This window comes from Pristiophorus japonicus, chromosome 21 (genome assembly GCF_044704955.1).
Source record: "Pristiophorus japonicus isolate sPriJap1 chromosome 21, sPriJap1.hap1, whole genome shotgun sequence".
Classification (NCBI taxonomy): Eukaryota; Metazoa; Chordata; class Chondrichthyes; family Pristiophoridae; genus Pristiophorus; species Pristiophorus japonicus.
The window spans coordinates 31,177,086-31,193,812 of record NC_091997.1 but is presented as its reverse complement, the minus strand read 5'-3'; the positions used below and the strand labels follow the sequence as shown (position 1 = coordinate 31,193,812).

The 16,727-nt window shown below is 42.4% G+C and overlaps 1 protein-coding gene across 5 annotated transcripts in view; it reads left to right on the top strand.

Moving 5' to 3' along the window:
* Positions 1-16,727, top strand: part of arhgap23a (Rho GTPase activating protein 23a) — a 482,417-nt gene that overhangs the window by 298,707 nt on the left and 166,983 nt on the right. For 4 of the 5 annotated variants that reach the window (XM_070864541.1, XM_070864540.1, XM_070864539.1 and 1 more), the window contains one exon: positions 3,126-3,305. In XM_070864541.1, coding sequence (XP_070720642.1) covers positions 3,126-3,305 — 180 coding nt within the window. Of the gene's footprint in view, positions 1-3,125; positions 3,306-16,727 lie in introns of those variants that run through there. The other variant, XM_070864542.1, reaches the window with a different exon arrangement.

The following is a 16,727-nucleotide window of genomic DNA, read 5'->3' as shown; positions in this document are numbered from 1 at the left end:
AATTCCCTTTATTCTGTACGAATGAAATTATAATCCTGTGATTTGATCTGGGCTATTTTGAACAAATAAAACATTTTGAACTTAAGAGGGAAAAAACTGCCTGCAGAAAAGCTGATCAGCTTCTTCAGATATTGGCTTTTATTTTGGCACTGTTTATTTGGTTCTAAACATTCTCTGTGTCTATGCAAATTGCGTTTGAGTTGTGCACAGTTTTGCTGTTAAATGCATGCTTTTATTATAGAGAATAGTGAATCCTGAAATGTGGATTTTCTAAACTCCCGTTTGGTGGGTATTCATTGCAAAAACTCATTGAAGAGCAAAAAACGAGATTCCGAGTGAATAAAGTAAAAAGTGAATGGAAAGTGGATCCGTTTTGAATAGTCTGTGGTTTCTGGCTGTAAGTTGTCCTTTCCGTTGGGATGCAGCCAACATAGGGCTGAGCCAATATGGAGAAGGTGAATGCTTTGTCTCGTTCAAACTATTCATGCCAACAAATGAAAAGTTGACAAAATGCAGTCTTCCTTTTTATTGAATGTTTGACTACAATGGAGTGACAAAAGATGGACTTTTTTTAACCTGTATAGGCTGTATTAGTTTCATAAGCTTTGTACGGTGTATCCCAAAGTGAGTGACATTTGTGTCCCTGCCACATCCAGCAGGGCTTTGGTTTCAGTTTGATTATATTGGTAAGGATTCTCTTTATCCCCTCCCTCCAACCATCCCCCTTCCCTTTACCAGGTACCAGGACACCTGTACGGTATGAAGAGGGACAGTTAGACATGAGGGCCTATACAAGGAGTCTCTCTTCATAGTATCATAGAATAGTACATACAGCACAGAAGGAGGCCATTTGGCCCATCAAGTCTGTGTCGGCTGTTTTGAAGAGCAATCCAATTAGTCCCACTCGCCCGCTCTTTCTCCATATCCCTGCATTTTTTTTTCTCCTTCAAGTATTTATACAAATTCCTTTTGAAGGCTACTATTGACTCTCTATCCACCACGCTCTCAGGCAGTGCATTCTAAATTGATGTCTCCAAGATAAGAAGAGACTAATTGATGTCCTGTTTCTGACTGCTCCATTTTTGATCGGGGTGGCAGAGCGGTGAGAGATTGGGGCCAGGAGCGTTGTGATCGGGGCCCAGGAGAGCCGAGGGCCCAGGAGCAGCACGGGCCAGCCCACACTGCGATCTGTGGATAGTAGGAGCGTACGTGCGCACTAGGTCCGTGCAGCAGAGCTTGGTCTCCAGTCGTCTTGGTTAACCCTTGCCACTGGATCAAGACCTAGCTCTGTCAAGCCTGTGTGGTGGCTGGTGTGCAACGGCCACCCCATGTTAAAAGAATCCATGCACAGGCATCTTTCACCCGTCAGTATGTAGTTCGGGATCTAGAATGTCAAGTCCCTCATTGAAACACCTGTGAACTCATCCCTTTTTGGTGTGGAAGCAGGTCATCCTTGATACGAGGGACTGACTAATACTATACTATCTAAATCCTAACCACTCGTTGCGTAAAAAAGTGTTTCCTAATGTCGCCGTACTTTTCCCAATCGCCTTAAATCTGTGCCCTCTGGTTATTGACCCTTCAGCCATTGGAAACAGTTTCTCTTTATTTACTCTATCTAAACCCTTCATGATTATAAACTCCTCTATCAAATCTCCTCGGCCTTCTCTGCTCCAGGTAACTGTAATCCCTCATCTCTGGAACCATTCTAGTAAATCTTTTCTGTCCCCTCTCCAAAGCCTTCACATCCTTCCTAAAGTGTGGTAGAGAGAATTGGACCCAGTACTCCAGCTGGGGTCGAATGAGTGTTTTATATAGGTTTAGAATAACTTTCTGGCTTTTGTACTCTATGCCTCTATTTATAAAGCCCAGGATCCTATAATACAGCCCTTAGTGAATATTTTTATTTTTCACTGGGAGCAAAGCTTAACCATAATTCATAACCGGATGGTTGCTGTATGTATTACCTGTATTGGACCAGCATGATTTCCAGTACATGTGGGGGGGGGGTGGAAATAACTGTGTGATGAAACTAACACTGACACTGGACTAATATATTTATAGTAGCTGTCCACTTAGTCTAGTGTAAAGGATGCAAATCAGAATATGGTAGTTTATAGATAGTGAACCATGGAGTAATGTTGCCATATTACTCTTCAATGGTGCAGGTGCAAGTAGTTTATGTTTAGTTATGACATGAATAGTTTATTTTCCAGTACTGTTGGTGCCTGCAGTGCTTGTTGCATGTAGGGATTAACTTAAAATATAGTTATTGATGTTTGTTTTATAATTTTAAAACCACTGATTTTCCCCTGGAGTCAAAGAGCAGGTGGCATGTCTATATTGAGGTTTGTTAGGGCTGGCGGTGTTCATATTATCAACAACTTGCATTTATGTAGTATCTTTAAAATCCTAAGGACCTTCACAGATGGGTGATATCAGACAGCAGATCAGTAAAGCAACTAGCATCCATGTTATTTCAGCCCAGCAAATGCCATTCGTTCTTTGATGACCCTTTTCTGGAATACAACATGACAGGAAAAAGGCTTTAGTCTGGGAAGGATTATATCTAGATGAGCTCTTGAGCTTCTTGTTTTCAATTAAAGAAGAAATCATTACAATCCCCATCTTCTCAGCCTCTGCTTCAACTTAAAGCAGAGAGTTTGGTCAGTTTGACCCAGAGCACTTCAGTTTTTACGCAAGATAATACCTGTATTGTAGTTCAGAGAAAAATATAATCTAGTGTGTGTTCTAAATACGACTACATTATTAGCAAAATATTACTACAGTGCTTTGGGTTCTATGGGAGATCAGTCTCCTGCAGAACATTATCTGAATGACCAGATCAATATACACGCATGATTGTACCATGTAATGTACCCAGTGTGTTCAGGGATTGACCCTCTGTTTGTCTCAAGTCCCAAAGCTCTAATCCATTAATGTTGCGCTAACTATGGATAGTGTTGGCTAGCCCTAGAGGGAAAAATTACTTTTTGAGATCTGTTTATAAAACCAATTGTTAAAAATGTAAAAATGATTGCCAAAAGAGAATTGCAACTGTTGAATTTTTTTAAACCTGTGATGCTTGTGTTTTTAAACTAATTTTGCTCTAATTTCCTCTCCAGACTAAAAGCCAACGAGATGGGAGATCCCCCAATGAAAATGCTAACACGGTGCAGGATGAAATATTTTCCTGGCCCGGCCCAAAGACCGTGCTACTACAGAAGAACTCTCAAGGTTTTGGGTTTACGCTGAGGCACTTCATCGTCTACCCTCCAGAATCAGCTGTGCAACCGAGCTTTAAGGTAGCAATAGCATTTATAGTGTGCAATATTAAATCATCTTTCGCCCTTTTTATAATGGCAGAAACATTTAAGCAACAGTGTACATGCATATAGACTGTCGCAGGAAATTGTAAATAGGTGGACTGGCTTAATCCTTTCTTCAATCAAGTGGCCTACCCTTACTTAGTTCCCTGATAAAGCATACAGCAGCGTTAGTAGGGTTTTTGATTTTCTGACTTTTTGATGCATTTTCATCAGTTAATTTTAGGCTGCTTTGTTGCCTAAGGTGAAGACTAATTTTATCGTGGCGACTGATCATGCTCGCCCACAGTTTAAGTTTGGTTAATATCTCCTCTATAACACATCCAATCTGGTTTCAAGCTCCAGGAAAGGTTATTATTGCAGGAGTTTAAATGTATAAGTCAAAATTGTTACATATTACGGCTCCAACAATAACCATACTTTTATCACTTTTGTGTGCCAGTTCTGGAGGTAGGGCGCATAGAAGTATGTTGGGTGTTTGTACTTGTCATGGTATCTTCCATCTTACTTGGCTCCGTTAATCAAAGTTAAAGTAATGCATTTATTCTGACTGATTGAATGCTGAATAATGTCTAAATGGAGACAAAATGTGAAATATTTTGGTTTCTTCCGGTTCAGTGAATAGTCTGTTTCCTGCAACATTTTATTCACTCATCAGGAACTCTGCAAAACTTTTCTGTTGTAGAATTCCTCATTCGCTCTTAACTTTTTTTTCTCTTATTATAGATGATATAAATTGCATCTTTTGCAGAAACTGATATTTGTAGAATGTAGGCATTATAAAATGTGTAATCTGGGTTAAAAATCACGAATTTATAGATGAGATCATTCTATTAACAATCCTGAATCCAATGGGTGTAACTAGAAAATGGTCTTTTGAGATTCAGTTAATAGTGAATATTTATCAGCTAGTCAATAGAGCAGACTGTAGCTTAAATGTGTTCTGTATTTTTGTTGGCACAAATGGTGCTATTTCAAATGATGTTTGAGTAAGCAATAGAAATTCTCTCAACAAATATCAGAAAAAAGACAGATGGATATTGTTGATCTGTCTTGGCTCAGCTGTCTTTGTTTCCTCATTAAAGGATGTACTACATCACCTTAATTATAAACCCCTTCTAATTGTCCCCGTGAGATTCTCGCATGGATCTAAAATGAAGAAATGCAATGGACAAACAGCTGCTCCTTACCAATGATAAAACTATCAGTCAAACATTTTGGGACTAAGGTTACACCCAAGGACGGCAAACAAAAGGCTAATCAAAAACAGTTTATCTTTGCAAAAAAAAATGGTGTGCTGAAAAACTAAATCCATTATATTTAAAATGCAGGAAATAAAGACCCAAATGATTTTGAATCAGCCCAGATAACACCATCTGGCTTGCTTCCTGCAGCAGTCAATGGTTAAGACTGCACGGAAAGAATAAATTGAGGCACAAAAACTATGGGACAGCTTTTCTGTGGCTGTTTGAGTGAAATTATTGCTGCATTAGCCTGACGCTATCTCTTGTATCTTACACCCTGCAGAAGGGTACGTTGGTGAACATTTATGAACATTGTTTGTACAGATTTTGTAAAGACTGTCTCTGTTGACTGTTTTAAAAATGTGAATAATCACGAGGGAGGGTTTCTTTTAATAAAAGAATGCTTCACAACATCTCCATGGTTCAGTGAATTAATCCAGCTCGTAGCTGAATCATATAGATCAGGGAGGGCCCAAGTTTGACCTGAGCTGGAGTGATTTCAATTGAGCTCAGTAGCCCGGAGTTAGGGAAGGAGAAATTGGTTAGAGTTTTCACTCTTGATCTCTATCTGCCAGTCTCTTATGGATGTTCAACATTGTCCAAAAACAAGAGCAGAGGAAAATAAAGTTGGTGAGAAAACCCATAATGTCCATAGCACAAAGTATTTGGATTAAGGGGCCATCAATGAACAATTTGTTTCATTGCCTCTAACCACATTCCTGTTTTACAAAATATATATTTTTTCAGGTCCCTTTGATCATGTTGCTCCCTTGCCCATCACGGTATATAATTCTTAAATTTATGAAATACTGTATGCCTAAAATAAATTTTCAATATAGTAAAAAATATTCTTTCAACTTCTCTACAAACTTACCAATACCAGCATGCACTATGCAAACTGCTTTCTACTCGGGCACTCGCACGCACGTGCACAGTTCCAACAACGCTCAAGAAACTCGATATTATGCAGGAAAATGCAGTCCGCTTGATTGGCACCCCATCCACCACCTTAAACATTCACTCCCTCCACCACCGGTGCACCGTGGAGGCAGTGTGTACCATCTACTAGATGCACTGCAGCAACTCGCCAAGGCTTCTTCGACAGCACCTCCCAAACTTGCCACCTCTTATCACTTAGAAGGACAAGGGCAGCAGGCGCATGAGAACATCACTACCTCCAAATTCCCCTCCAAGTCGCACACCATCCCGACTTGGAAATATATCGTTGTTCCTTCGTTGTCGCTGGATCAAAATTCTGGAACTCCCTCCCTAACAGCACTGTGGGAGTACCTTCACCATAAGGACTGCAGTGGTTTAAGAAGGTGACTCACCACTATACCTTCTCGAGGGCAATTAGGGATGGGCAATAACCAGGAACAAATAAAAACACGCACGCACGCGCACACACTTGCTGGCCTAAGCTGACCCAGTTGCTCCTCCTTCCCATGACCCACATTTACTTATAAGGCTTCAGACCTTCATCAGCAGATAGTTAACTGTGGTGACAGTGAGTTGCTGCAGCAACTCATGCACAGTAAGTGAAAACAGCGCTCATCATAGACAGTCTCTCGAAAGGAGGATGACTTGCTTCCACACCGAAAATGGATGAGTTCACAGGTGTTTCAATGATACTCCGGATTCCGAACTACATCCTGAAGGGTAGGAGATGCCTGTGCGTGGTTTTATTTTTACGTGTGGTGGCCGTTGCACCCCAGCCACTACATGGGCTTGACAGAACTAGGTCTTGGTCCAGTAGCAAGGATTAACCAAGATGACTGGAGATCAGCTCTGCTGCACAGACCTAGTGCGCACTTGGGCCCTCGCCTCTTCTGGGCCCTGAACTTTTGCCTCTCCTGGGCCCCGATCACATCCTTCTACGAACTCTTGCTGCCCCTTCGTCCTGACCTTGCCGCTCCTGCTATACCTGTCCGCACTGCAATCAGCTGTCGCCCTCCTGCAGCAGCATGTGCTGCTCCCTGCAGTGATATGCCGCCGCACGCTGCTCCCTCTAATGGCCCCAGCCTGCCGATGGTCTTGCAGGCCGGGACTGCGCCAATTTCACTAGTCATCAGGTTACTTCACTTTTGAGGCTCACACTCTGTCACACTGCATACCTGACCTGACTTTCATTCTTCACTTCACCGAGAATTGTAATGTGTAACCATATGCCACAATATTGCTATTCAATTAATGGCAGCAAACCGTATCAATCACCACATAAATTTTTAAAGCATGTATTTATTTATTCATGGGCAGTGCGATTACATTTTTTAAGATTTACATTATTGTAACTCAGTGATTAACTACAGCTGATGGAAATGGTAAAACACAAACTTTACTCTCACAGAAATTGTAAGAAATTAATCAGCTGAGTTATAATAAATCCATTTATTTTGTCTAAGCATCGCAGTCGCAGATTAATGATTACAAGTAAAAATCTCCAGCATCTAGATTTTCTTGAACATAAAAAATAGGAGCATGGTAGGACATATGGCCCCCCGAGCCTGCTGCACCATTCAATAAGCTCATGGCTGATCTTCGACCTCAGATCCACTTTCCCACCCGATCCCCATTTCCTTTCATTCCCTCTCGAGTCCAATGTGTTCCTTGAGTTCTGCATTGCATGATGTAACAGTCCTGTCGTTACAAAACCGTGCTTTCTCTAACTTGCTGTGTGCAATGTCATGGGAAATCTACGACTATATAATCACACATCACATTACATGATAAAATGTTTTGTGACACAGCTGCATATTTTCCAATTCACCATGAACCACATCACAGGAAATCTGCTAGTCCACACAAAAAAAAGTTACACCAAAAACAACTCATTTAAAGTAGTTATAAAACACCATATCCAGCAGATAAAGCATGGTCATCAGAAGTAGATTAAGCAGAGCATGATGAGTGAGTGACGCAACAGTCTGATCACCATTAACTCAATTTTGGGGTAGAGTATTTGTAATAGCCTGTTTCGAAACCTATTGCCGTGATAATGTCACTGTTGGCCAATATGATAAGTTAACACTGTAGGAGATATTACATCTGCCTTTATTACTTTCAACTCTTGCTGCTTTGTACTGCCAAATGTATGGAAAGCTATGTGATTGTAGCTCTTGCGTCACTGTTAGGGGTATTGTGCCTTCTCCACTTCCAAACACAATGAAGTCCATATAATGGGGCAGTGTCCTTTTAAAGGCTACAATCTGATCCAAGAGATCAATAGCATTTCAGTTTGAATATTGTTTTTGCTATGACACACTTTATAATGTCTACTTAAGCTAGAAGTATTACTGTTAATATACGGGAGGGGGGGAATTGGGTTATTGTTTATAATGGGGAACAAAGAAATGGCAGACCAATTGAACAAATACTTTGGTTCTGTCTACACGAAGGAAGACACAAATAAACTGGGGAACCGAGGGTCGAGTGAGAAGGAGGAACTGAAGGATATCTTTATTAGGCGGGAAATTGTGTTGGGGAAATTGATGGGATTGAAGGCCGATAAATCCCCGGAGTCTGATTGTCTGCATCCCAGAGTACTTAAGGAAGTGACCCTAGAAATTGTGGATGCATTGATGATCATTTTCCAACAGTTTTATCGACTCTGGAGCAGTTCCTATGGATTGGAGGGGATAGCTAATGTAACACCACTTTTTAAAAAAGGAGGGAGAGAGAAAATGGATAATTATAGAGCAGTTAGCCTGACATCAGTAGTGGGGAAAATGTCGGAATCAATCAATCATTAAGGACGAAATAGCAGCGCATTTGGAAAGCAGTGACAGGATCGGTCCAAGTCAGCGTGGATTTATGAAAGGGAAATCATGCTTGACAAATCTTCTGGAATTTTTTGAGGATGTAACTAGTAGAGTGGACAAGGGAGAACCAGTGGATGTGGTGTATTTGGACTTTCAAAAGGCCTTTGACAAGGTCCCACATAAGAGATTGGTGTGCAAAATCAAAGCACATGATATTGGGGGTAATGTACTGGCGTGGATAGAGAATTGGTTGGCAGACAGGAAGCAGAGAGTCGGGATAGATGGGTCCTTTTCGGAATGGGAGGCAGTGACTAGTGGAGTGCCGCAGGGCTCAGTGCTGTGACCCCAGCTCTTTACAATATACATTAATGATTTGGATGAAGGAATTGAGTGTAATATCTCCAAGTTTGCAGATGACACTAAACTGGGTGGCTGTGTGAGCTGTGAGGAGGATGCCAAGAGGCTGCAGGGTGATTTGGACAGATTAGGTGAGTGGGCAAATGCATGGTAGATGCAGTATAATGTGGATAAATGTGAGGTTATCCACTTTGGTGGCAAAAACATGAAGGCAGAATATTATCTGAATGGCGGCAGATTAGGAAAAGGGGAGGTGCAACGAGACCTGGGTGTCAAGGTTCATCAGTCATTGAACGTTGGCATGCAGGTACAGCAGGCGGTGATGAAGGCAAATGGCATGTTGGCCTTCATAGCTAGGGGATTTGAGTATAGGAGCAGGGAGGTCTTACTGCAATTGTACAGGGCCTTGGTGAGGCCTCACCTGGAATATTGTGTTCAGTTTTGGTCCCCTAATCTGAGGAAGGACGTTCTTGCTATTGAGGGAGTGCAGCGGAGGTTCACCAGACTGATTTCAGGGGCGGCTGGACTGACGTATAAGGAGAGACTGGATTAACTGAGCCTTTATACACTGGAGTTTAGAAGTATGAGAAGGGATCTCATAGAAACGTATAAGATTCTGACAGGACGGGACAGGTTAGATGCGGGAAGAATGTTCCCGGTGTTGGGGAAGTCCAGGACCAGGGGACACAGTCTTATGATGGGGTAGGCCATTTAGGACTGAGATGAGGAGAAACTTCTTCACTCAGAGAGTTGTTAACCTGTGGAATTCCCTGCCGCAGAGAGTTGTTGATGCCAGTTCATTGAATATATTCAAGAGGGAGTTAGATATGTCCCTTACGGCTAAGGAGATCAAGGAGAGAAAGCGGGAAAGGGGTACTGAGGTGAATGATCAGCCATGATCTTATTGAATGGTGGTGCAGGCTCGAAGGGCCGAATGGCCTACTCCTGCACCTATTTTCTATGTTTCTATGTTTGACATTTATTTTTAAACAGCAAGCTATCATGAATGAGTTACTTGTTCTTGTCGCAATTGTCATGGGCTCACCCTGTTGCTGCATCACCTAACTTATTAAAAGAAGAGTTTCTCATGCAATTTTAAAATGGCCATCTAATACTCTGGGGTTTTAGGACCAAGTTTCAATCCTGGATCGCTAGATTTGGGTTTCCAGTTCTAACTTCACTGGAATCACCCCTTTTATGCTGTTGAATCATAAAATGGTTACAGCACAGAAGGAGACCATTTGGCCCGTCGAGCCTGTGCTGGCTCTCTGCAAGAGCACTTCAGTATGCATTATGAATATATACGAGTGCTTCTTGTATCTGATTTGTGTGTACATGATGACAGTGTGCCTCTTCAAAATTAGAAGATAATTTTTGATAAGTGTGAGTAGGGTAAAGACATTGCATTAATCCTTTCCTAGTAATTGTTTTTAAATTCAGAAATCTAGGTGAAGGGCTGCAGAGCTCAGTGTAGGACACCAAGGCTTAAAAGAGTAAGATAGCAGACAATCTGTGTTGCATGTTGTATTGGAACAACAGGACTCCATTTGATACTTCAATTCTCAGCATTTATTCCATGTGTTCCAGCAAATCATCTCATGAAGGACTTTATCCCTGGCCTAAGTTAACGAGTGGAAATACCAAAGTAGACATTGTCAGTGTGGAGGGTGATAAAATTCAGCTTCAAGTTAGTCGCCCGTTGTACACCCTGCCCGATTTTCCTTGCCATTGCAGTTGAAGTCAATGGGAAGGAAAATGGAATGGGTTGTATAACGAGCGGTCGATTTGCTACCGTCTGTTCTGATCAACCGTGAGTTTGGCCATGATGTAATTGAACCTCTAAATAAATTCTGGCATCAATCCTGCCCCAGGGGTGGGGCTTTTTTATGGGAACCGATTTCGATGATCAAATTCTGAGTTCACAATGAAGATTGTAAATCAGGTTGATAGCAATGCAAGGTCTGCTGCTATGATGTCCAATCTGACAGTGTAAATGGGTATAGATCTTTCTGATTGTGTTGTTCAGATAAAGTGTTGCTGGCAATGATTTGCATGTACTTTAAAACTCAAAAGCCATGATGATGTTATAATTTTGATAATATTCATTTCAAACCATGCAAGTGGCAACCAGTCTCTGGACACGAAGCAAAACAAAATAATCAAATCCAGCTGCTGCAAGGTTCCTCCACTTCTGCAATCGAGTCTACAGTTTGCATGGACGAGTTGGTAGTGATCGGCTAAGTTGTTTAAGCAGAATTATGCTCACCTACTGCAATAGAACGCACAGCAATTCTTTCTGAACTTTTGAGTGTAACCGACAATTTAGCACTTTCCAACAAATAACCATCCAGTATTTACCTGTTTAATTAGTTGTCCCTGTGTTGGTGGCATATTCACAGCTGTTGTGCAGTACAATCCCTTAAAATATTTACTTCTGTTTGCCTTAGTCTGCAGAGGGAAAGTTGTAAAATCAAGTAGGCAACCCCCCTCCCCCCCCTCCACACACTTAAACACACACTTTCTTTCTCTGTCTGTCTATCTTTCACCTACTCTCTCCTCTTTCTCTCTATCTTTCTGCCTCTGTCTGTCTCCCTCTCTGTCCGTCTACCTTTCTCTCTCCTACTCTTTCCTCTCTTTCTTTCTACTCTCTCTATCCATCTCTATTTGTTAATTTGCAAGCCTCAAGATGCAACATGCATCAATGTGATTTATTCTGGCCATCAGGTGCCCAATGTGATCAATACATTAAATGTTCTGGTATCTGATTATTGTTGTCACATTTCCTTAGAGGCGAATAATATAGATGCTTTTAAGGGGAAGCTGGATAAGCATACGAGGGAGAAGGGAATAAAAGGTTATGCTGATTTGAGTTGGATGTGGAAGGTTGGGCGGAGGTTCGAGTGAAGCATAAACGCCGGCATGGACTGGTTGGGCCGAATGGTCTATTTCTGTGCCGTATATCCTATGTTTAAAAATAGTAACCGCACTTAATGGTTTAACACCAGTACCATTTGTGGAGTATGTGCAATTATGCTATAGTCACCCTGCTTTTGAATTGGACCAAGCAGTGCTTTGTGTACATGTACTTCAACCCGTGCATATATCTCTGCTCAATTGCTTTGAACTACTGATGACATTTTTGAAGTTGGTTCTTTTTTTATAACATTAGAAGTTCCAATACTAAATTTTAAGATGATACAGCAGACAGCGTGGGAATTTTCAAAATTCAGCTTTGCACTGGTTGCATTTATATGGGATAAAGACCCTCTTTCTCAGCTAGTTTAGGCTGAAACTAATTAGGCTGCTCCCTCGGAGAAAACTCAAATGTATTTCATGATTAGAATTCGAACTCGAAGTCAAGACACTAGTTTATACGTAATTGGACGGCCTTGATGTTTTTAAAATGTCCCTTTCCTGTCCTGAAGGTGCTGATGCATGGTTCCACAGGAACTGCCAGTTCTCCACTACTTGCACATGTGGCTGTTCTTCCTGTGAGGTTGGACATGGGGGGGAGACGGGGGTGGTGCCAGCGGCTATTTGACTGAGACACATTGCAGCTGAGGCTGATCCTGCCTTCACCTGATGTCGATGTGTGTGCATTTTCCAGCAGGGGAAACATGGAGTTATGATCTCCTCACTCTAGTTCAGAGACATTGGGGGTAATTTTAACCCCTCAAAACTGGATGGGTTTGGGTCAGGTGAGAAGTTAAAATATTAAAAATCCTCAAGAGACTCAACCCTGCCTACTTCTGGTGGCGGGACGGGCGACCAATCCACTTTTAGGAGTTGATCATTGAAATTTTTAAAGGAGGCTACGTGCCTTCATTTTAACAGTATTTCTATTTTTAACCCATTTTGGCAGGTAGGAGATGAGAAGGACCGGTTCCATCAGTTCAGTGCTGTTACTACTTGTGGGTGTGTTTCATCCAGTCCCAACAAGCTAACTTGTAAACCCCGCCCCTCCCCCATCTCTGAGCCCCCCCAACCTCTCCCTGATCTCCAACTCTCTCCTGACACCCCCATCTCTGCACCTGATCTCCGACTCTTCGTCTGACCACCCCCCACCCCCAAATCTTTCTGACCCTCCTTTCATCTCTCCCTGACTCCCCGCGAACTTTGACCGCCCGCCCCCGCAATTACCTTTGATCGTCCCACCCACAATATATGTATAGTATTTTCACATGGGCCAGATATTAATCTTTGAGAAAGTAAACCAAATGCAATTGGCAGTACAGTAATAAAAGTGTGCTGATCTCACTGTACCTTGATAAATGTGTTTATATTGACTGATATATAAATGCCAATAGTGACAGGATTTCTATACCCTGATGTTAATTGACATTAGGACCCTGTTCTATTTTTTATTGTTTTTTTGTCTTGTCTGATCTAGTGTAGATTTGGAAAAAGAGGAACTCCTCTTACGGTGTGATTTTTTTTTATGTCTTTAAAACATTACTCAAATTTCCATTGACAATTTCTGTTACCTCTCATTGCTCTAAGAGGTTACCTATACACCAGTGTATTTCCTATGAATTTAATTTAATTTTCTTCTATTTACTCTGTTTTGAGCTGTTGCCCAAATATATCCTGTTCCAGCAGAGGCGTTTGGCAAGTGTGTCACGTGTTTTCTTTCAAATGCATTCCAGTTATTGGCCTTCTCAGTTAAGGGTGAAATTTATCATGTGCAAAGACTTTGGGATTGGGTTCAAAACTAGGAATGTGCTCATTGTCTTAATTCTTATGTATTAAGATCGCCTATTTCCATCTCATAACATCGCTCATCTCGGCCCTTGCCTCAGCTCATCCGCTGCTGAAGCCCTCATCCATGCCTTTGTTACATAGAAACATAGAAATTTACAATGCAGAAGGAGACCATTTCAGCCCATCGTATCTGCGCTGGCCGAAAAAGAGCCCCACGGCCCTTGATCAGCAGCCTAAAGGGTACATATAAACCTATGAACAATGACGGAAAGGCAAAGAGCACCCAGCCCAACCAGACCGCCTCACCACAACTGCGACACCCCTTATACTAAAACATTCTACACTCCACCCCAACTTGAGCCATGTGATCTCCTGGGAGAAGCAAAATACAGATTAAAAACCTAGGCCAATTTAGGGAGAAAAAAATCTGGGAAAATTCCTCTCCGTCTCATCTAGGCAATCGAAACTAGTCCAGGAGATCACCCTGGCTGTTTCTATTCCCTGCAGTACTTAGCATTTTATCTGCTCCATCCAACGAAAAGTCATCCAGTCTAATCCCACTTTCCAGCTCTAGGTCCGTAACCCTGCAGGTTACTGCACTTTAAGTGCCCATCCAACTACCTCTTAAAAGTGGTGAGGGTTTCTACATCCACCACTCTTACAGATCCTCATAACCCTCTGCGTAAAGAAGCTCCGCCTCAAATCCTCTCTCAACCTTCCGCCAACCACCTTAAAACCCCCTCGTAATAGACCCCTCCACCAATGGAAATAGACCCTTACTATCCACTATATCCAGGCCCCTCAATATTTTGTACACCTCAATGAGGTCTCCTCCCAACCTCCTCTGTTCCAATGAGAACAAACCCAGACTCTCCAATCTGTCCTCATAACTAAGATTCTCCATTCCAGGCAGCATCCTAGTAAATCTCCTCTGCACCCTCTCCAGTGCACTCACGTCCTTCCTATAATACGGCGACCAGAACTGCACGCAATACTCCAGCTGTGGCTTAACCAAAGTATTATACAATTTAAGCATAACCTCCCTGCTCTTGTATTCTATGCCTCGGCCAATAAAGGCAAGCATTCCGTTAACCACCTTATCCACCTGGCCTGCTACTTTCAGTGATCTGTGGACAAGCACTCCAAGGTCCCTATGTTCATCTACACTATTAAGTGGCCTACCGCTTAATGTGTATATCCGTTCCTTATTAGCCCTCCCAAAGTGCATCACCTCACACTTCTCTGAATTAAATTCCATTTGCCACTGCTCTGCCCACCTGACCAGTAGATTGATATCCTCTTGCAGCCCATGACTTTCCTCTTCATTATCAACAACACTGCCAATTTTAGTGTCATCTGCAAACTTCTTAATCATACTCCCTATATTCAAATCTAAATCGTTGATATATACCACAAAAAGCAAGGGACCCAGTACTGAGCCCTGCAGAACCCCACTGGAAACATCCTTCCAGTCACAAAAACATTCATCAATCATTACCCTTTGCTTCCTACCTCCAAGCCAATTTTGGATCCAACTTGACACTTTGCCCTGTATCCCATGGGCTTTAACCTTCATGACCAGTCTACCATGTGGGACCTTATCAAAAGCTTTGCTAAAGTCCATATATACTACATCGTACGCACTACCCTCATCGATTCTCTCGGTTACCTCCTCAAAAAATTCAATCAGGTTAGTCAGACACGATCTTCGTGCTGACTGTCCCTAATTAATCCTTGCTTTTCCAAATGCAGATTTATCCTGTTTTTCAGGATTTTTTTCAATAATTTTCCCACCACTGAGGTTAGGCTGACAGGCCTGTAATTACTTGTCCTATCCCTTTCTCCCTTCTTAAACAAGGGTGCTACATTAGCAGTCCTCCAATCCTCTGGCACCATGCCCAGATCCAAAGAGGACTGGAAAATGATGGTCAAGGCCTTTGCTATCTCCCCTTTTACTTCGCTTAATAGCTTGGGATGCATTTCATCTGGGCCTGTGGACTTATCTACTTTCAAAGCTGCTAAACCCCTTAGTACTTCCTCTCTCACTATATTTATTTCATCCAGAATATCACACTCCTCCTCGATAGCAGTATCTGCATTGCCCCTTTCCTTTGTGAAAACAAATGCAAAGTATTCGCTAAGAACCCTCCCAACATCTTCCGCCTCCGCACACAGACTACCTTTAGACTTGACTATTCTAACGCACTCCTGGCTGGCCTCCCACATTCTACCCTACTAGAGGTGATCCAAAACTCTGCTGCCCGTTTTCTAACTCACACTAAGTCCCGCTCGCCCATCACCCCTGTGCTCGCTGACTTAAATTGGCTCTCGGTTAAGCAATGCCTCGATTTCAAAATTCTCATCCTTGTTTTCAAATCCCTCCCTATCTCTGTAAACGCCTCCAGCCCCACAACCCCCCGAGATGTCTACATTCCTCTAATTCTGCTCTCTTGAGTATCGCTTATTATAATCGCTCAACCATTGGTGGCTCTGGAATTCCCTGCCTAAACCTCTCCGCCTCTCTACCTTTCTTTCCTCCTTCAAGACGCTCCTGAAAACCTACCTCTCTGTCCAAGCTTTTGGTCACCTGCCCTAATTTCTCCTTCTGCGATTCATAGAAACATAGAAAATAGGAGCAGTAGTAGGCCATTCGGCCCTTCGAGTCTGCACCACCATTCAGTATCATCATGGCTGATCCTCTATCTCAACACCATATTCCTGCTTTTTCCCCATACACCTTGACGCCTTTTGTTTCTAGAAATCTATCTATCTGCCTCTTAAATATATTCAGTGAATTGGCCTCCACAGCCTTCTGTGGTAGAGAATTCCACAGATTCATCACCCTCTGAGTGAAAAAATGTCTCCTCATCTCAGTCCTAAATTTCCTATCAAGAAAGACTGGATCAGCTGGGCTTGTATACACTGGAGTTCAGAAGAGTGAGAGGGGACCTCATAGAAACGTTTAAAATTCTGACGGGTTTGGACAGGTTGGATGCAGGAAGAATGTTCCCAATGTTGGGGAAGTCCAGAACCAGGGGTCACAGTCTAAGGATAAGGGGTAAGCCATTTAGGACCGAGATGAGGAGAAACTTCTTCACCCAGAGAGTGGTGAACCTGTGGAATTCTCTACCACAGAAAGTTGTTGAGACCAATTCACTAAATATATTCAAAAGGGAGTTAGATGAAGTCCTTACTACTCGGGGGATCAAGGGGTATGGCGTGAAAGCAGGATTGGGGTACTGAAGTTTCATGTTCAGTCATTGAATGGCGGTGCAGGCTAGAAGGGCTGAATGGCCTGCTCCTGCACCTATTTTCTATGTTTCTATGTATCCTGAGACTGT